Source organism: Camelus bactrianus, chromosome 3, assembly GCF_048773025.1.
Source record: "Camelus bactrianus isolate YW-2024 breed Bactrian camel chromosome 3, ASM4877302v1, whole genome shotgun sequence".
NCBI classification, from domain to species: Eukaryota; Metazoa; Chordata; class Mammalia; order Artiodactyla; family Camelidae; genus Camelus; species Camelus bactrianus.
Genome location: NC_133541.1, coordinates 49,762,604 through 49,784,324, shown reverse-complemented (window position 1 = coordinate 49,784,324; position 21,721 = coordinate 49,762,604). Strand labels below are relative to the sequence as shown.

Genomic DNA, 21,721 nt, shown 5'->3' with positions numbered 1-21,721 from the left:
TGTGAGCAATATACTGTTTTATAGTAGTAAGCTCCTGAGATCGTATTTAAATGACACAAATTTGGCAAAATTTTCAATATTTTGAAATTGGATGAAAATCTTTTTTCAGTTTCTTTCTTTGCTCTTTTCTAAATCCGCTGGTTTTCGAGAGGCTTGATGTTCCTGACTAGTTCCTTGGAAGAATATAGCTTTAAAATTGTTAAGATTTTGTTCCTAAGCAACTGTCAGGAGGAAAGTCTTTGCTGAAGCTTAACATCAATTTAAACATACTCAGAAAGAAAAAATAATCCCTTATTAAACAATTTCTACATTTTGGGGTTGTACTCCGAATGAAGTTTTCCTATGTGATCAATTAAAGCTAATAAGAGATCAATCCATATGCCTATTTAAATGGTGATACAAAGTTCAAAACCAATTATTACTTACCTAGCTTGCCTCTTCCTAATGTCTAAGACATACGTATTTTTACTAAGACATAGGTATTATTACTATTAAGAAGAGTAGAGAAACATACAAACCAACTGATAAATTATATATTACATGTTTATTAAGGGTACAACTTTCATGTAAAATTTACATTTTATGAAAAAATCAAAAATATTTACAAAATTTTGTAAGATTTGCAGTGTTCTAATTACAACTCAAATAGTAAATAACAAATTCTTAAAAACGCACATTTGTTAGAGTTCTTCTGTGTTTTCAAATTCTTGGTTAAAGAGGCAACTACAAAGTTTATCACTATACATAAGCAAGAACCAGCTTGCTAAATACATTTCCCATTGAAAATCTATTGGTCTTTTTTTACACCATTAGTGGATTTTTAAATGAAAAAAATCAATATAAACTCATATGGCTTTAAAATTGTAACCTGCACCCAAACAAATTTATGTATTAACACTTGGTATGAAGACTGTGGTAATTAAGAAAGTGCAGAACTTTAACCACTTCACTAATTTGTACATTTTTAGGTAATACTTGATTAAAAGCAAACATGGTGAGTATAATGGTGTCTGAATTCCAATAATAAAATATTAACTGCCCAATAAAAGCAGCCTGACTGCAAAGCAGTTACAGTTAAGATTCCAGTAAGGGACTGTAATTGGCATTTAAAAGAGCACAATGTAAGTTAGAAATTATAATTCTGCCCACTATTTAGTAAAGATGAACATTTTAGCAAATTGTTTTATGTACTGCTTTAGTCAAACCTAAATTTAGAACTGGGCTAACACTGAATATATTAAAAAGCACATTGTGTTTTTTATATATATATATATGTGTATATATATATATATATATTGCTAATGAGTAGATTTTCTGCTGTATTTAGTATAGCAAGATGTTACATAAATGTCTAGTAGTAGGGGTTTTATTTTCTGTAAAGCTTAACAGAACAATTAGTGGTTTTATATAAATTATCATCTACAACAGTTTATTCTATGCAAAATGCAAGACATTGGTACTTATAAATAAAATCCCCATTTGTAAATTATTAAACTTTGTCCAAAATACTTAATTCCTTCAATTAATCAGGATTTGCTATAAAGTTAGGTTTTTTTACTATTAAAAATTAGTAGTTTATTTAAGAAATGTTTAACCCAATCCATCATTTCAATTTCTCTACTTTTACCAGGTAGCAATTAAATAGGAACAAAAAAAATACAAATTGGTAATTTCTCCAGTTGTTGAAAATGCCAAAACTAATCTTTTCTAAAGTGTGTTCCTCTCAAACTACTACAAAATTCGTGCTCACAACACATTCAGTAAATATTTTTAACAATTATCAGAGTGAAGGGAAGTGTTAAATTGAGAGTTAAAATACCAGTTACCAATTTACCATTACAGTTTTTCAGAACTTTTTGATCAGGTTAAAGTGGAATATCTGAAGGTAATTTCTTCCCCTGTAAACATATGCCATTAGTTAACATTTCTCTAGTGGCTACAGTGTATCACTAAAGAAGTGAGCCAGGGTTCTTAAGTATAAATTATCCTTTAGTTATTCTGAATTCCCTTCCCAACTGCAGCAAAAGATATTTTTAAAAATTGCAATTATCTTGTAAATATGTTTGCCCACTCTATGATTCTGAATAGAAGATCCAGACTGTGAGAAAAAGTGAGGCACATTAATGAACACAAACTGGATAGGCACATTTCTGGGTTTTGTTATTGTTTTAAAAGGCACACATTATGCAACCCATATAAAAATAAATTAAATCTACAGCATTAATTCATCAAAACAATCACAACTTCTATAAAGTTAACTGCAGAAGTAAATCACTCTGCTGTCTTTTGCAAGCTTATTTTAAAACACATTGCACTTAAGGATTTAAAAAAATCATAAAATAACATTTACACTTTATTAATACATTTATGAGAATCAAATTATAAATTTTTGCATACAGCTTGGACTCTGATCTGATTACTTTATGGCACATAACTCAATTTGATTGAGTGTTCTAAATTAACATTATCCAAAACTTAGAATTCACGTTCTGTTTGTATTCATTCAATATCAAACTTACAAAATTTCAAAGCTATCTCTGACTCTAAAAACTTATGGAAAGCTAAATTACTTTGTGCTTGCTCTCCTAAAATTTTAGGCCTGATACACTATAACCCCTTTTTCAACACAGACACTGAAGATAATTTAAATTTAAAATTTCAGCCTATAAAAACTTCATTTTACTGAGAATCTGAATAAATGTGCTTCCTGAATATTGAAGTTGATCATTTACAGCGTTGAAAATTATTTCAGTGCTATTTCTTTCAATGACTCACTTCAAAAGTGCAATTTAATGTTTGTAGTCAGCTCTCAAAGACATAATACGAGTTCGAATAGTGTCTGGAAAGAACAGATAATGCAGAATGGCAGGTTTGTACTACTCCCTTGAGCCAACCACTTTCCAGGGTCCATCAACAATCCGCCAGGTATCGTCCTAAAAAACACCAAGCAGACCTTTGCAATTATAATTTCAAATGAACTCAAAGGAGGACATTTTCACTGTGGTTATAGATACAGAACCCAGTTCCCATCTGCTGTTTACAATACATTAGAATCAGATCACAGGTGTTCAGCTATACTGACCATGAATACTCTCTCTCCCAGGTGTGTCTACCTGGCACCTAGTACCAAAGGTCAAGGAAAAAATTTCCATGTCTTTAGACTATAAACTGCTTGACAGTCGTTTAGGAACTGTCAGAATGCAAATGTTTCCCATGTACATTAAAAAGCTTGAAATCTCCCAACTTACCCGTGGCAAACCGCTTCTTTACTAAGGAAAGCCTATAGCCAGTGCCTACAAGTTCAATATCTACTCCTGAGAGGGTATTTCCCTCGCTGAGGAATTGCACTGCAAGTGTTGTGGGTTTACTGGGTCCTTCTGAAAGATCAAATTTTGCTCTGAGGGACCCAGCACCTGCAAGGAAAAGAACAAAGAACTTACACAGAGTAACATATATTTCATACCAAAAAAGTCAACTGAACAAGTAAGCTAAACTGTGTCAGTCTTACGCCAAATTCATGAAACATGTACAGTAAACAAATCATCACCTGGTTTCCAAATAAGTCTTTATTCATTGAATCTGAATTTGCTAAGTCAATAATCTTAATCCATGCTTCTCTTTGACTTAATAGCAATCTTCAGAGGTGCTTACTATAGAGATTCCTATGTTATATGCATGCTGGAGTCAAAAAACAAGTAAAGTCTGAGCGCAGCTCAAAAGGAAGCTCTGGAAGGGATGAGTGGGAAAAAGTCAAAAGGAAATGAGGCTGACTACCATTATCATGGGGCAGAAGAGGGTAAAGGAGGACAGACAGCTAAAATTGGGAAGAGCTGTATCAACATTACCATTTTGTATTCACCTTTCTTTTTAAAACTACCTGGTCTAACATCATGCCACATATTTCTGAAGGGCTTTCTTTCCAATATAACCATTTATTCAACATACATCAGTCTAACAGCTTGGCAGAAATAGTAAATCAAAAAATTATGAATGTGATAAATGCCATAAAAACTGTCAGGAGCTATGGGCACAAAAGCACATAAAATGGTGGTGGGGATGATGGTGTGTATCTCAGACCTAAGAGAGCATGATGCATTTAAAGGGAACTGCATCTAGGAGAGCTGGAGAACAGGACACAAGTGGAAGAGAGTGGCAGAAGACACTAAGTGGTAGCAAGGAACACACTCTAAATATCTTTACAAACCATGATAAGAAATAACTATAGGGAGCCACCAAAGACAAGGAAGACAAAACATTTCAGACAAGTGTCTTAGAAGGGCAGAGAGGTACAAGATGCAAGGTAGGGAAACCACCTGAAGGTCAGTAAAATAGATTAGGATTCGAGGTGACAGTAAAAGGGGATCTGAACTAGGCTAAGGGAAAGGAAAGAAGGGAATGAATTTGAAACATACTTAGGAGTTGAAACCAAGGGGTGAAAAGGAAGAGGAGCCTGGGAGGGTTCCCGGGTTTCTGGCTGGGGAAAAGAGACAGAATTGCTGGGTAGTGGGAGTGACAATCTGTAAGTCCCCATACAGAAGATGCACACTACAGAGAGAAATCTGGAAGAAAATATAACACTAACCCACCCTACACTGCTGTGCCTGATGGCAGAGGTCAATTGGGAAGATGAATCTGTTGTCTAATTCTTAACCCCTGTCCAAGCCCTCCTTAAACTTTTATGGTTCTTGATAAGCTATTCCACTCTGTGAAAGTTCCATCACAGGCCAAGAGGAGCCACTTTTGCAATCCTTAAGCTTTAGAATTATTTCCTGTCCCTCTTCTGTGCATAAAGCCAAAAGAGAAACAGCTTTCTATTTCACAATATTCTAATTTGGATATTTCTTTCAAAAAGCTGACTGACTAAAGCAGAACCACATTTATAAGATTTTCCCATTTCCTCACACAGACACTCTTGATACCTGAATAGCAGAGGGAAACTATTAAACTCTGGTTAGAAAATTTGTATCTTATTTTTCAAAGAACAAATTCCCTTCTTGGTAAACACTGACAGTAGTATTGTTTCATTAAATAGGGGGAAATACACCCTTTCTGCCTTGCTAACTGGTTATGAACCCTCAATTCAAGTAGATTTCTGGTTTACTCTCAGTTTTAACTAGGAGTTTCAGTTTTGTCTCCCACAGCCATACAGCTAAAGTAAAAGTCAGTACAGTTTGCCACCTTGGAAACAGGCAACCTTTAAGTACCAAACAGCAACAAAGGGACCAGAGATTAGCTAAGTTATTTCATCCAAGGTGTGGTTCGCTAATAGTAAAAGTCTGATTCAGCACAGCAGGTATGAATGGGCAGTGTAGGTATGTTCCTGGTCCTTTACGTAGAAATACCTATGAGAAAAACTACTGAGGATACATCGTACATTTTGATCACATTATGCTTAAAATGTTCAGTGGAAAAAAGCTGAGCAAAACTTGAAAAGCCAAAATAGCTACTTAATTAGAAACGTTACTGGAGATTAATTAGGCATTCAAAAGAGGGCAGGAGAAATCTCTTTTGATGAAGAGCAAAATGCGAAGAAAATATTACAGACTTGACTGTCCTGGGAATTATATTCTAAATTGAGCTATGGGATAGATATAATGCTAGGAGTGATCAACTTGCAGAGACTTTTTCTTTGCATTGTGAACCCGAACAGATGCAGACAAGGTAGGAGGAGACAATTAACTTGCTTCTCTTTAAAATAATGATCATAGAACTGAAGGCTGTTGATGGTTAGTTTTAATAAGGGGAAATGACCAAGGAAAGGTTCTCTTAAGAGAGAATAAGCAAGGTTTTTTTTTTTTTAAAGCCTGGAAGCTTCTGCATAATTTCCAGGAGGCCAGGAGGACCCCATTAACAAAATGAGCTAAAGAGTGTGTTAGTTTCAATTAGTTATCAGTTTCAATTATCAGGTTATCTAGACTTTGACTTCTATAAATTTACTTAACTAGGTATTTTCTCTTAAAGTTAGCATGTGAACATAAGGAGCATTTACGTAATATTTATAAAGTTAGAGCAAAACAATATTTTTCTCACAGAGAAAGCATATTCAATCTAGAAGGAAAAAAATGTGTTCTGAATCTCAACTAGTCCACTTATTTTAAGGTATTAACTTCCACCTAGTGGTCAATTCTAGAACTGAAGGCATGAAATTCCAGGAGAAAGTTTTCCATAAATGTTCCTAAAAAACCATTTTCAGTGATACCACATTATAAACAAAATGGAGGCACACACTTACCTCCATTTTCTGATTTTTCTGAAATACCAGAGAGTTTCCAAAAGGCTTTCATCTGTTCTGCATTCCTGTAAGTACAAATATCTTCAGATAATGTGTCTAGTACCTTATACACAGATGAGCACTCAATAAATACATCTTAAATATTTCACTAGAACAACTATAGTGCTAAATGTACTCTGAACAGTATCTTGGTGAAAATGTGATTATGAATAATATAAATAAATACTGTATCTTTCTTAATGAATGGATATTTTCCAAATTACATAACTTCTCATTTCTACTGGTCACAGAAATGAAAACAACATGTAGGTGGCCCAGTACCTTCATTAATCAAGGAAAACACAGTTTTATTATTAAATGGTGAAGTAAATGTAGTGGTTAGAGTCTATACTAATATTGTTTTAATTAAAAAAATTTATTTATTATACTAAATTATTTTTATTTTGGGAAGGGGGAGGTAATTTAGGTTTATTTATTTTTAGAGGTGGTACTGGGGATTGAATCTAGGACCTTGTGCATGTTAAGCATGTGCTCTCTACTTGAGGTATACCCTCCCCCCATACTAATTTTAATAGAGGGAAATATATACAAGATCTTGTGGTAGCTCACAGCGAAAAAAAAATGTGTGACAATGAGTGTGTGTATGTTCATGTATAACTGAAAAATTGTGCTCTACAGTGGAATTTGACACAACATTGTAAAATGACTATTACTCAATAAAAAAATGTTAAAAAAAAAATAGAGGGAACAAGAGAGGTAGTTAAGAGATGAGGGTAACTAATACCTAATCAGATAGGTTTTCCTATCTGATTCTATATTTAACCCTGTATTTTTTAAATGAAAAAAGGTTTAAAGAAGTTATGTGCTTTGCCTAAGGGTAAAGTTGTATTGAATCATTCAAGTCTGGGTGCTCACAGCAAAACTAGTTTTGTTTATTTTGGATTAAGGCTACTTCCTGTAGCTTGGCTAAAAATGAACAGTACATTTTATAACATGGTTTCTCTGGGAAAATGCACTAAAACTTTTCTAATGTGTAATACAACTTTCAGAATTTAGGTTTTTAAACTCATGGATTATAACAGAAACTCAGCAGGAATTCAGAAATCTACTTAGTTTACCATATTGCAGGGGGAAGGGACTGCATGTTTGTGACTCCTCCATCCACTGGTACCACCACCTGTATGTTGGAAAGTACACTTGGTGCCACCATAGCTTCTGGGTTGTACTTATAATCCACTCTAACATCTGTGGTGCCAGCACTACATTTCCAATATGTTGCAAGATTTAGAGGAGTGGACTGAATACCATTTGATGATACCTTTAAAGAGAGGGAAAAAACAAACAATTGCCTTTGACCCAAAAAGTAAACAAGTCATGTTAATGACATACAGTTGAACAAAAGCTCACACATTCAAAAATAATAATGCGGGAGCTGTCTATTGCTAAGCAGAGTGAAGCAGGCTCATCTCAAAGGCATAAGCGTGACTCTCAACATGTGGACCCGGGACTATGTACATCAAAATTTCTGTAGTGCTTGTTTGAATTGCACATTCCACTGACTCGAAATGCAGGAAACCTGATTCAACAGCTAAAGTACAGGACAAAGAAATCAGCATGTTATCAGGTGATTCTTATTTATGCACATAATGTTTGAAAACATTCAACACAGAATTCTAAGATTTTTTAAAATAAGAACTTAGATTTAAAAGTTAGAAAAACTGCATGCAGTACTGCAAGTCTGCAGTTAGAATACTTCCAACCTCAAGTGTTTAATTTTAATCACACAAACCACAGAAAGTGGTGCAGTTCCTTCTGGTTCTTCAGTCCCTTGCTCAAATGACTTCAGTAAGACCTACTCTGATCATCCTGTTGAAATTTACACTGAAAACTGCATTTTCACTCTTCTTACTTTATAGACTTTCCTTTCACCTTACCACAACATACGTTATTTACTTAATAGTTTACTATCTAACTCCCTATGCTACTCACAGCAATTGGCAAGCACTAAATAGTAAATATTTGTTGAATGAATGATAAATGAATACTTGGAATAAATTTTAAGTCTACCTAAGTGGCAGCACTTTTTTATTCTTTAAAGTATTTATTTCCTAGAAACATAAGCCTATTAATATAGTTATCCTGTTAAAAATTCAAACAATACACAAGTGGGAAATTTATCCTTTGGCATCCTTACTCCCTACATCATGGTACATAAGCTTCTAAACTTCCTAGGCATGCTAACATGGATCTGTCTCATTCTTTTAAATGGCTGCAATAATTAATTTAGTCAAGCTCTTTGTGGATGTGTATTAGGTGGTTTCCAAACAATGATACAGTAAATACCTTTCCTACCTTATCTTCCCCCCATTTGTGATTTCTGAAGAACAGATTTCTGTAAGTGGAATTGTTGAATTAAAAGTTACATCTACTCAACAATCTAATAGCATTTACCTTCTAAGAGGTTGTATTAATTTGTACTCTCATTAAAAACTGGTCACATCTCTCTTAATAGAACAATCTTTCTCATTTTTGTCAGTCTGATGTGGGCTAAAACTGGTATCTCATTGTTGTCTTAATATTCATCACCCTGATTACTATTGACACGGAGCATCTTTCCGTAAGTTATCTATCTATTGAGTTATTCATCTTTTAGCTACTAATTTATACGGGCTTTTTGAAGTAAACCTTTTGGTTTAACTTATATTACAAATAATTTTCTCTCAGATTAAGTACTGATTCTTTTTAAGGGTTTGTGTGTTTTAACCAAATATCTTATATACACGTATTTATTTTTGCCTCAAGTATCTCATTTTATTGTGTGGCTTCTGGGTTTTTAATTATACTTAGGTCTTCTACACTTCAAGATTAAAGTATGTAATAAATATATATTATAAATATATGCAACATATGTGCATATATTCCTATAGATAATACAATATATTCACCATGCTTTATTTTAGTATCTTTACAGCTTCATTTATTATTAAACCTTTGATACATGCAGGTTTTAGTTTTTGTTAAAGGTATGAGTTAGGAATTCAGCTGAATCTTCCCCCAAATCTCTAGCCTGCTGCCCCAATATTATCTATTAAAAAATTCATTATTTCTACATTGCCTTGAAATGTTACTCTGTCATATGATCCATTTTCCATTTATTCTTCGATCTATTTCTGGATGCTCTAATCTATTGCATTCATCTGGCCATCTATTGTTGTGCCAGTCTCTATTTTAAATACTGTTGGCTTATAGTGTTTTCCCATTAAACTAAACATTAATCCACATTACTGTTTAAAACACTTAATTTTCCATGCTTTACTCTTCCTGAGAACTTGAAAATTACTCTCAAGTCTCCAGACACACATATACCCCTCCACTAAGTTTCTGATCAGGATCACACTAAATTTATAAGCTAATTTAGAAACAGCTAAGCTTTATTACAACATGAGTCTTCTTTTAAATAAAGTATGCCTTTCTAACTATACTCAAGTCAGTAGAGATTGTGCTGTTTCTTCTTAGTTAAAATTTTTTTGTTTTGTGTTCACTGTGGCTACAGGAATGGATGCAGTAACAGATCTTTTTTTAAAAAAAGTTTTGTTTTTTTTTTTTTGAAGTGAAGTATAAGTGACATTACATTATATTAGTTTCAGGTGTACAGCACAGATTTGATATTTATATACATTGTGAAATAATCACCACAATATGTCTAGTTTACCTGTCACCATATATAGCTACAAAAATTTTTCCTGTGATGAGAACTTTTAAAATATACTCTTAGCAACTCTGAAATATGTAATACAGTATTATTAACCTTGATTGTCATATTGTACATAACATCCCCATGACTTACTTACTTTGTAACTGGAAGTTTGTAACTCTTGACCCCTTTCACACGTAACACCCACCCCTAACCCCCTGCACCTCTAGCAATCACCAGTCTGTTCTCTGTATCTCTTCCATCCAAGTACTAACCAGGCCCGACCCTGCTTAGCTTCCAAGATGAGATGAGATCGGGCACATTCAGGGTGGTATGGCTGTAGACTGTTCTCTGTATCTCTGAGCTTGGTCCGGTTGGTTTGATTTTCAGATTCCACATATACGTGAGATCATGTGATCTCTATCTTCCTTCGTCTGACTCATCTCATCTCACTTAGCATAATGTTCTCAAGGTCTATCCATAGTATCACAAATAGCAAGATTTCATTTTTCGTGACTGAATAGTATTTGTGTGTGTGTGTGTGTGTGTGTGTGTGTGTGTGAAATTTTTATCCATTCATTTATCAATTTTTTTTTTACTTGCAGGATCCAGCTTTAATAAATTTGAACACAAGACACAGGTTCCCAGGTGTACATAAATATATGTCCATTTTACAGTTGCTTTTTGCTTCTTCCATCTCTTCTTTTGGACAGGCATGAAAGAATGTTCAAACTCTTGTTCAACAAGAACTTCTTTAATAGAGCCTAATGGTCTTTTGTTGCCTCCTAGATCTTGGTGAGGTTTTTACAGTTGTTCTGTATCTTGGCTACTATAAATAATGCTGTGATGAACATGGGGATGCAAGTATCTTTTCAAATTAGTGTTTTCATTTTCTTTGGATAATTACCCAGAAGTGAAATCATATGGTAGTTCTATTTTTAACTTTTTGAGGAACCTCCATACTGTTTCCATAGTAGTTACATCAGTTTATATTCTCACCAACAGTACACAAGGGTTCCCCTTTATCCACATCCTTGTCTTTTTGATAACAGGCATCTAACAGGTGTGAGATGATAGCTTATTGTGGTTTTGATTCACATTTCCTGATGATTAGTGATGCTGAACAACTTTTCATGTACCTTTTAGCCATCTGTATGTCTTCTTGGAAAAATGTCTATTCAGATCCTCCATCCATTTTTAAAATCTGACTCTTTTGGAATTGAGTTGTACACTCTTTATATACTTTGGATGTCGACCCCTTATCAGATATAGCATGTGCAAATAATCTCCCATTCAGTACACTGCCTTTGCGTTTTGTTGATGATGTTCTTTGCTGTGCAGAAGCTTTTCAGTTTGATATGATCCTGTTTGTTTATTTTTGCTTTTGTTGTCTTTGCTTCTGGAGTCAAATCCAAAAAATCATTACCAAGGTTGATGTTAAGCAGCTTACCTTCTATGTTTTCTACTACGAATTTTAGGGTTTCAGGTTTTGCATTCAGGTCTTTAATCCATTTTGAGTCAATTTTTGTGTATGGTGTAAAATAGCAGTCTAGCTTCATTCTTTTGATTGTGGTTAGTTTTCCCAACACTATTTATTGAAGAGACTGTCTTTTCCCCAATGTGTATTTATTGGCTCCTTTGTCATAAATCAATTGAGCATGTATGTGTGGATTTACTTCTGAACTCTCTATTCTGTTCCACTGATCAATTGTCTATTTTTTGCCAATACTATAATGTCTTGATTACTATACCTGTGTCATGTAGTTTGAAATCAGGAAGCTTGATGCTTCTAGCTTTGTTTTCTCAAGATTGCTTTAGTTATTTGGGGTCTTTCGTGGTTCCATATAAATTTTAGGATAGTTTTATTTCTGTGCAAAATTGCCACTGGAATTTTAATAGGTATTGCATTAAATCTGTGACTGTCTTGGGTACTATGGACATTTAAACAATTTTAATTCTATTAATGAGAAAAGAATATTTTTTCATTTAGTTGTGTCTTCAATTTCTTTCATCACTGTCTTACAGTTTTCAGTGTACAGGTCTTTCACTTCCTTGGTTAAATTTATTCCTAAGTATTTTACTCTTTTTGATGCTACTGTAAATGGGATTTTTTTTTTTTATTTCTCTGCTAGTTCATTACTATTGTATAGAAACACAACAGATTTTTTAATGTATTTTGTATCCTGCAACATTACTGAATTCATTTATTACTCAGTTTTATTCCATTTATTCATTTATTATTCAGTACTTTAAGTTTTTGGGGGAGGAGGTAGGGGAGTCTAAAGATTTTCCACATATATATGTCATCTGCAAATAGTGAAAATTTTACTTCTTTCTAATTTGGGTGCCTTTTCTTTTTCTTGTCTAATTGGTCTGGCTAGAACTTTCAGTACTATGTTGAATAAAAGTGGTGAGAGTAGGCATCCTTGTCTTATTCCTCATCTTAGAGGAAAAGCTGAAAGCTTTTCACCACTGAGCATGATGTTAGCTATGGGCTTGTCATAAATGACATTATGTTGATGTATGTCCCCTCTACACCCACCCTGTTGGGAGCTTCTATCATAAGTGGATGTTGAATTTTGTCAAATGTTTTTCCTGGATCCAATGAGACGATCATAGGATTTCCATCTTCGTTAATGTGGTATATCATGTTGACTGATTTCTGGATGTCACCAAGCCTTGCATCCCTGGAATAAATCCCACTTGATCATGGAGTATGGGCCTTTCAATGTATTATTGAATGTGATTTGCTTATATTTTGTTAAGGGTTTTTGTGTCTATGTTCATCAGGGATATTGGCCAGTAATTTTTTCTTGTAGTGTCCTTGTCTGGTTTTGGTATCAGAGTAATAATGCTGGTCTCATGACTTTGGAAGTGTTCCCTCCTTTTCTATTTTTTTGAATGAGTTTGAGTTTGAGAACTGGTATTCTTTTAATGTCTGGTAGGATGGACTTCTGTTTGTTGGGAGGTTTCTGATTGCTGACTCACCCTGCTCACTAGTAATTGGTCTATTCAGATATTCTACTACTTCATGATTCAATATTAGAAAGCTGGTTGTATGTTCCTAGAAATTTATCCATTTATTGTAGGTTGTCCAATTTGTTGGCATATAATTGTTCACAGCAGTCTCTTACAATTCTCTGTAGTTCACTGATATTAGTCTTATCAGTTCTTCTTTCATTTCTAATTTTATTTGAGCCTTCTTTTTTTCTTGGTGAGTCTACATAAGTTTGTCAATTTTATCTTTTCAAAGAACTAGCTCCTAGCTTCATTGATCTTTTCAGTCCCTATTTATTTCTGCTCTTTGTTATTACCTCCCTTCTACTAATTTCCAGCCTTGTTTGCTCTTCTTTTTCTAGTTCCTTTAAAGTGTAAAGTTAAGTTGTTTATCTGATAATTTTCTTACTCGACTTTACTCCCTTATTCCCCAGAGAAGGTCTGGGTTTGTGCGTTCCATCCAGACGCTAGGCTGCCATGCTGGGGGTGAGGCTTACAGTGAGACTCTGTCTCAGCCCCTACTCCTCATCTCAGTGCGGCCCTTTTCTCGTTTGCTGATGTGAAGGAGCTGTTTAGCTTTACTTTAAGGTCTTTTTCAGAGGGACCTGTTCCACATGCAGCTGTAGATCTGGTGTGTCCATGAAAGAAGGTGAGTTCAGGATCTCTCTGTGTTGCCATCTTGGACAGCCTCTCCAGCTCTAATTTAGTTTTTTTAAATTTGTGAATATTTTTTCTATTAGTTTTCCTAACTGGTTGTTTTAAAAGCTGTTAATTTTTGTATTAATTTTTAAAGTGATCACTTTACTAAATTCCCTCTTACCAGTTTTTCAGTTGATTCTCTTGAGCCTTCTAGAAATATATCACCTATAATTAATAATTTTTGTTCCTCTTTTCCAATATTTCTCACCATTTATTTTATTCTCGTCTTAACTGTACTAACACATCCAGAAAAATCTTATACACACTAACAGGAATAAAGGGTGTCTTTGCCATTCCTGAGTTTGAATGCTTTAGATGTTTCACTATTAAGACTAATGTGCTGGACTTTTCAGGTTAAGGACATATTCATACATTTATATTTACTCAGTATTTTAATCGGTAATAGATGGTGAATTTGATCAAATTGGTCAAAATCTCCATAGGCTTATTAACATTTTTCTTTTATTTCAAAACAGCCATGCATTGCTGGAATGAACTTCATTCGGCCATGACATATTATTCATTTAATGATCTGCAAGATTCTATTTGTTAATATTTTAATAAGGATTTTTATAATGGTATAACACTCACCTGATACTTTAATACATCTACATTATAATAAGAAGCAGCTGGATTTTGCTCTGACAGCTTCTTGAGGTAGACAGTAACAGCTTGCATATTCATCCAAAAATCTTTTGTGTTAGAATCACACTGTGATGGATCACTGTATGTATAAGAAATATTTTCATTATTTTATTTGAGTTATCTTTATCCTCTGCCTCTGTGTAGTAATTTGGTGACGTGGGAAAGACTAGTAGAAATTAACCAAAAGATGAAATGAGGGAAAACTAAAATTAAAGGATAAAGAATGGAATACAGCAAAAGGTTGCCTAAAAGATGAGATGTACAGTAGAGAAGGGCTTAACAGTAACTACTACCACCACCAGCACAAACAAAACAAAAAGACAGCAGAAGCCTATTTAATCATAATTTTGGTATTGTCTTCAAGTTGAATTATTACTGATTTGAAGAAGGAAAAAATGTCTTAAAGAGAAATTTTACCTTCAAAACAAAAGTACACAAACCTGAACACAAGTTGTGCATTTGGAAGAATTTGCTCTAGTCTGCTGATATTTTTCACCCTGAAGCAGAGCACAGCTGGAGATGGATTGCTAGTGAAGACTTTAATAACTCCACTTGGAAATGATATTGTCATGTCACCAGTGATCTTCACAATACACCTGAAAGTGGGGGTTTTGAAAAATTTAAACCATTTAAATAAGGCATTTTAATCTCCATTTAAAGCATATTTGGTTTAAAAAGGGCTTTATTTATATACATAACCTTTTTATCATAATTATAGATGAATTATTTTTTCAGTTTAATTATTAAAAATGATTCTATGTGAAATGACATACTCCTCTAATATCAGTTTTTCCTAGAATTAAATTCCAAACACAAATGCAAGCATACTGAAAATATTCCTTCACTTGTTTGCTGAAACCATCCCCTGGCTGCCTCGTAAGGACACTGTTTCCCTGGTACCACTACCTGTAGCTGCAGCTGTTTTTCCCTCCAAACTCCACAAAGTGTACTTGGCCTGATGGTAGCAGTGGTAGATGTCCTCCTTGCTTCTCACTGCCTCTTACAGCCCTGTATTCCTGCTTCCTTCTGAAAACCACCAACTTCTTTTTGAAACTCATATCATCAGATTACACTATTATCTCAACCCTTCAAGTCATCTTCAATGTTCCCTCTCATTTTCTGCAAATTTTAGCTCCTGGCCCACTGTCAGTCTCTGCAACACTACACCTATTATAAATGTTTAGTGATTTCATTATCCACACAGATAATATCCTTTCAATGCTTTGGTCACTCAGTTCTTCAGTCCCTTTCCTCCAATGATCCTGTCTCCCAGCCTACCTCAGCCATGCTTCAGCCCCTCCATAATTTAAATCTCAGATTCCCCACTCTTCTAATCGTCATTTCCTATTTCTTCAACTCATTCTGTCTAGTACTACAGCCAACCTCATCAAAAACCTCCATAATCCATTGTTCCTACCACCATTTTTTTTAACTAACTCTTCCTTCATAATCCATACATCCTCCTATCTTGGGACTTCATGGTCCATCATTATAGGTACTCCTTTGCATAAATTCTCCCTTAGTTCTCCTTCACTTCACTATGTTTGCTTGGCTAAACACAATCTTGGTTAAACCCAGCTTCTCACCTACATCTTATACAGCTGAACATGAGTAGAGAAAAACATAACCATATAGCCAAAACTCTCAATAGGGACCCCTTAGTATTACCTGGAAATTCTACTACATTCCCTAGCTCTTTGCATACCTTCTCCTTTCTTGTCTAACTCTAACCTGCAAAATCCCTCCCCTCCACTCCCCACCTTGGCAACCAATGACTTTCCTTTAATTTTAGAGAAAATAAAATCAGAACTTTGTCATACTCTCACTAGTAAAATCCTAATCTCCCTGACTCAGAAGGCATTCATACCTTCTGCCTTCCCTCCTATTTCAACAGAGAATCAGTCTCTACACCTAAGGCCAATCCTATCCCTTCTGCACTGAAGCACATCTCTTACATAGTAAAGGACTTCACTCATGTAATTGTCCCCTTTCCTGCAGATTCAATTTTTTCTATAAATACTGGATCTTTCCTATTAGCATACAGACATGCTGAAATGTATATTATCTTAAAAAAACACAAAAACTAAAATTAATTAAAAAAAACTTCCTCTAATTCTGCCAGCTCTCTCCTGCTACCAGCCCAATTTCTCTGCTTCCACTTAGGCAGTTATTTTAGGATATTTTGCTCTAACATTTGCTCTCTCCAAATGCAGTTGTCTGTGTTTGCACCATCTCCTGCTCCTGAGCTCCCTCCAAGCAGGCTTTCATCACAACTCCATTAAAACTGCTCTTGTGAAGGTCATTAATGATCCATTTTTCTTGACCTGACAACATCAGATAGAGACAGCTTCACACCTTCCTTCATGAAAAGGTTTATTCACTTAGTTTCTAGGATACTAGTCTACTGGTCTTCTCCTCATCTCTCTTGTTGCATGCTGTCCCAGACTCTATTGTTGGATCATTCTCGTTTTCCTGTTTTTAAACACTGAAGGGGGCCAGGGACTTAGTTCTTATCAGATTTCTTCTCTGTCCCCTAATGCTCCCAGCTTTAAATATCACACACAAATTAATGACTACTAAGTATTTTCTTTCTAGCCTGACCTATCTACGAATTCCAGAATCATATCCTCACTTACCAACTCAGCATGTCCACTAAGTTGTCTTAAGTACTTCGAATTTAGCAATCTACTCTCTTGACAAATTTTGACAACTCTGTTTTCAAAATATCTTCAGAATCTCATTACTACTCACCATCTCCTCTGCTAATACCCTTACACACCATCATCTCGCATCTGGACCTTAGTGGTTAATCCTTTCTCTCTGCATCTACTCTGGCGCCTTATTTATTATAGTTTATTCTCCATATAGCAGGCAAAGTGCTACTTCAAAAATGTAAGTAACTGCATACCTCCTCGACTCAAAAGTCTCCACTGGCTTCCCACCTCACTCAGAAGTTTCTTAAATATGCCAAGCATGCTTCTACCTCAATTCTTTACAACACCTGCTGGAATGCTCTTCCCTCAGGTATCTGCATGGCTTGGTCCTCCCTCAGTGTCTTTCAAACATCTGCTTAAATCAACCTCAGAAAGTTTTCTCTGATCACTCTATCTAAAATAGTAGCGCTCTATTGTAACTGTCTATCCCCTTACCCTGGTTTATTTTCTTCATGGCATACTCACTTTTTATGAGTAACATTATTCCATCAACATACATTCATTCATCAAATATCTGAGTGCTTACTATGTGTAAGACTGTTGTAAGTGCTGAGAATACTTAAGTAAACAAAAGTTCTCTACAGAATTTAAATTATCTTGAGAAAACTAAAACTCTCTCACAACAGTGCAAGCTTATAATAGTCTTACACATAGTCAGCATTCAAATATTTGATGAATACTGTTACACATGAAAAATAAGGGTGATCATTTCACCCAAATATAATGTCTTATAAGAAGGTTAACCAATCCTTTGAGAGTCTCCTGCATTAATGTGCATTCTAGGTCTCTCTTTGCAAACATCACACTTTCACCAAAGATATACTTTAGGCCAAGATCCAGAGTTCTGTCCCCACCCAGGTCAACTGCCATATCCTGCTCTACAGATACGTCAAACAATAGATGTGTCATACTGGTCATAAAGCCTGGGCAAAAATGTAGATAAACTGAGAAAAAGCCATCACTACTGATGATTACAGTGATTTCTTAAATTTGAAAGACAATCTCTAAATGACTATATTTGATAGCAAAAAGCAAGCAGACAAGTAATAGAAAGCTCTAACCTATAGAGAATCAACATATAAATCTTAAAATTTACCACCAATCCCCCCCCCCCCCCACAACACACACACACCACAGACATATATGTAATCTTTTAAAAACTAACTTGGTGGGATCTGCTCCTTTAAAGTAGGCATTAACAGATTCTGTAAGGGCGACTGCCACAGGTAAGGTGTCCTGATTTCCGAGGCTGACAGGACTGGGACCTCGTGACACACCTAGAATAAATACAACTCATTTGTTAAATCCTATAGAAAGACATTTATTAAATACCAAGACAAGTAGATTCAAAATGTTAGCTTGTCACAAATGACTCTATTACTGGTTTCAAAGATGCCCCAAGTATAAATCTGGAGGTTAAAGTATAAAGCATAAAACAAACTGGACAAATGAAAAAAACCAGGAAAACATGTCACACTGACTTTAGTTTTAAATGTGATGACAGAGAAGGGCTGGGTTAAGGAAATGTCAGAAGGAAAAAGCCCTTCACTTGAAGAGCTGAAAGTACTAAAATGCGGCTTCAAAACCATTCAGATACTAAATTCTTTCAGGTTCTACCAATCACATACTTATAGTCATTAAACTGGATTTTTCTATTTAAGCTATTTCTATCCATTAGCTATTTCCAATGTAATCATACACTGCTCTTTCTTACTATAATTCTTTTACCTCTTCTTTGTCCAATGCTTGTATTATATTCCCATATTACCTTTCCTTGATAAATATGACTAGTAAGATTATTTTGGCGTAACATTCCTGACATAAAGTTCACTAAGATACCTTTAGAGTCAAATCATGTACAGATTAATGTTTTCAAAGCATAATAAAAATGTAAACAAATTTAATCTATGTGTGTGTTCAGGTGTGTTTTTTAAAAACCTAAACAAAGTATCTGGTTTACTTCATAACAGAAAAACCCCTCAAAGTAATGCACTGCCTTTCTTTTTCTTTATAAATGTACTTTTCCCATTTATGTCTTACCATTACTGTTACTGATTGGAAAGTGCAGCATTTCATTTAATATATAATATATGATGAAATTTTGTTTAAAAAAAGTCAATAGGATAGTTAATTATGATTATTCATTCTTAAAGAAAAAAATGAAAAATCTAGGTCAAGATATAGCTCTGAAATTTGAATGTATGCTTTTGTTATGTAAATGTCACACAAGGTTCATAGCCATCAGGTATTTTCATTTCAGACATGACTGCCTATAGGGGAATTACTGAATTACTTTTGAGACACCTAGAGTACTACTTCTGACAAAAATCAGTATTAGCCTTCTCGGCTTCACAACTAAACCTGGGATACTAAAAATAGAAAGAGCTTTTGTAAGCTTAAGAGGCCAGGAAGACTTTGTAATAGTCAAGATTTTGAAGAATTTTGATTTAGAAGATTCTTCATAGTTAAAAAAAAAAAAAAAAAAGGGGGGGGGGCTCAGTGATTAAATACACATGGAAACAGAACTGCTGTTTCTAGGCCACTGGGAAAAGTAAACCCTCTCAAGACAACTTAAAATTTCGTATGAAAATAAACTCGATATAAAAATTTATTCACAAGATCACAACTGTTTACTAACCACTAGTATATGTCAGACACTTTGCCAAAGAGTCGTCAAAGAAATGGTGCCTTTTGGAACCACATGTAGTTTTGCAAAGTGGGAACATACTTTGTGGGTGAGGCATGGGCTGTAGTGACGAAAGGACATAAAAGTATGGAGAAGTACTTACGACCCAGATCAAGGCATGGAGGACCTTTAATTTTATCCTTTTGGCACTAAAAGCCACTGAAAATTTTTAAGAGAAACATGATTATGTTTTTCACTTAGTAAGATCACTCTGAACACAGAGTAGGTCCTGGATTGAAGAGAATAATGACTTGGCAGGGATTCAGGTTTTGATCAGGTGAGAGATGATTAAGTGGAAAACAAGCTTCATCAAGAGGCAGTAGTTTCTAGGATATGTTATTGCAATTATGTAAATACACGATTGTGCACTGGGAAAATTTCACTGTAAATCTATTAGTTCAATAAACTTAAAAAATATACTGTTCTAGAGGGTCACTAGAAATTCAGGAAAGCATATTTTCAGAGAAAGATGAAGGATATAATATTTCATTAGAGAAAATTATATTCTCTTAAATATAAAATTAAACTTCTCCCCTAACCTACACAAATGGGTATTTACACACATTTATGGGTAACATTAATGTCTGCTACTGCTTTAACATTAAAAATCAAAAGAAACCTACAGAGTTATTCTTTTCTGTTATTCAATTTGGGCATATAAAATGCGAACTCTTGACATTTGTTTCCCTTTAAACTGTTAAGCCCATTATTGAAACATGGGAAGAAGAAAAAAATATCCACTTACCATACTTAACATTTTGGCATATCCCCTTTTCTATTTTCCATTTTTGTTTCCAAGATATTACATACGCATACTTCAAAAAAAAATTTCACATACGAAACTGTACTTAAGTCTCTTAAAAAAAAAGTCTAAATTTGTACTGTATTATTCAGAATAACTCATTTCTTAGAAATAATAAATTCCTTGGATATTCTTTTTTATAAGGATAGCATGCATTCTAATTTGTTTAATTGTTGATATTTAAACACTGCATGTGTTTTGAAAATGCAGAGAGATAAAGCTGAAATATAGGGTAACTTCCTTTGTAACAATCAATGAATATTTCTGTGGAATTCCTCTCAACTCAGGAGTAAAAACGAGGGGCTCACTCCCAAATATTTTCTACTTCTGTGCCTCTAACTTCAGATCACTGTATGTATGGTTTAGTATGACAGCTTTTGCTCTGGTGGTTTCTGTGTTATAGTTTTTTTTCTTTAACTGACATACTCTTCTTTCCTAACCACTTTTACTCTGCTTCTGATAGCTTTAGAGGTAAGATTTATTGATACTTAATGTTGAGGGGAGAAGAGCAGGGAGATGGAAGATAATGCAAAAATACTGTACATTTTTATAATTTATCCATTGATATCAATGGATCTTGTATAGAAACTGGACATAATTAGTACAAAATTGACAGTTAAACCTTAGAGTTATTCTTATTTCTGAGATACTGTACATTGCTGGAAAAAGAAAAATTAGGTAACAAAGTATTTTAGATACACTTTAGGATCATTAGTCAACACATACATTTGCTTTTGATACAATACCTTGTGAAGTTTCACAGTGCTTTTCAATTTCAGAGAGAGTCCCAATCAAATTATCATCTTCTATCACATTTAAATAAAACAAAATATTGCAGGAAAAGAAAATACTTTCAAGAAACAAAAAGAATCAAAAACTTAAATCTGAACAGGGAGCTGAATAAACGTCACAACAAAGAACTTTTGAGGTAGATTTAAAGAGACTTTGTTGTACAAAATCCACATTACATCCTGCCTGCCTGTATCATCACTGTCACCTACTTGTGGGTCTCCTATTGTCAGCATTGACCCAAACTAAAAACAAGTATCTATCAATTCAATCAAAGTTAAAGTTCCCATCACAAAAGAAAACTTTCCAAATAATCTAGAGATAATGGGAAAGGACTAAAGCAATTTTGTTTACCCAGACTACATGCCTGATTTCTAACAGGACCCATGTGTTTTTTAAGACTTACTGGATATATTTACACAAAGTTGAAAGGTGGGAAAACCAGTAATGTTCACGAAAGTAT

General features: G+C 34.4%; 1 protein-coding gene across 5 annotated transcripts in view; it reads right to left on the bottom strand.

The window, feature by feature from the left end:
• Nucleotides 1–525: 525 nt before the first annotated feature.
• Nucleotides 526–21,721, bottom strand: part of FCHO2 (FCH and mu domain containing endocytic adaptor 2) — a 110,401-nt gene continuing 89,205 nt past the window's right edge. For all 5 annotated transcript variants that reach the window (XM_074359664.1, XM_074359671.1, XM_074359661.1 and 2 more), the window contains 7 exons: nucleotides 18,147–18,258; nucleotides 14,708–14,863; nucleotides 14,214–14,346; nucleotides 7,351–7,550; nucleotides 6,233–6,297; nucleotides 3,249–3,413; nucleotides 526–2,933 (listed from right to left, as the gene is read on the bottom strand). In XM_074359664.1, coding sequence (XP_074215765.1) covers nucleotides 2,911–2,933; nucleotides 3,249–3,413; nucleotides 6,233–6,297; nucleotides 7,351–7,550; nucleotides 14,214–14,346; nucleotides 14,708–14,863; nucleotides 18,147–18,258 — 854 coding nt within the window. In that variant the 3' untranslated portion in view covers nucleotides 526–2,910. The remainder of the gene's footprint in view (nucleotides 2,934–3,248; nucleotides 3,414–6,232; nucleotides 6,298–7,350; nucleotides 7,551–14,213; nucleotides 14,347–14,707; nucleotides 14,864–18,146; nucleotides 18,259–21,721) is intronic.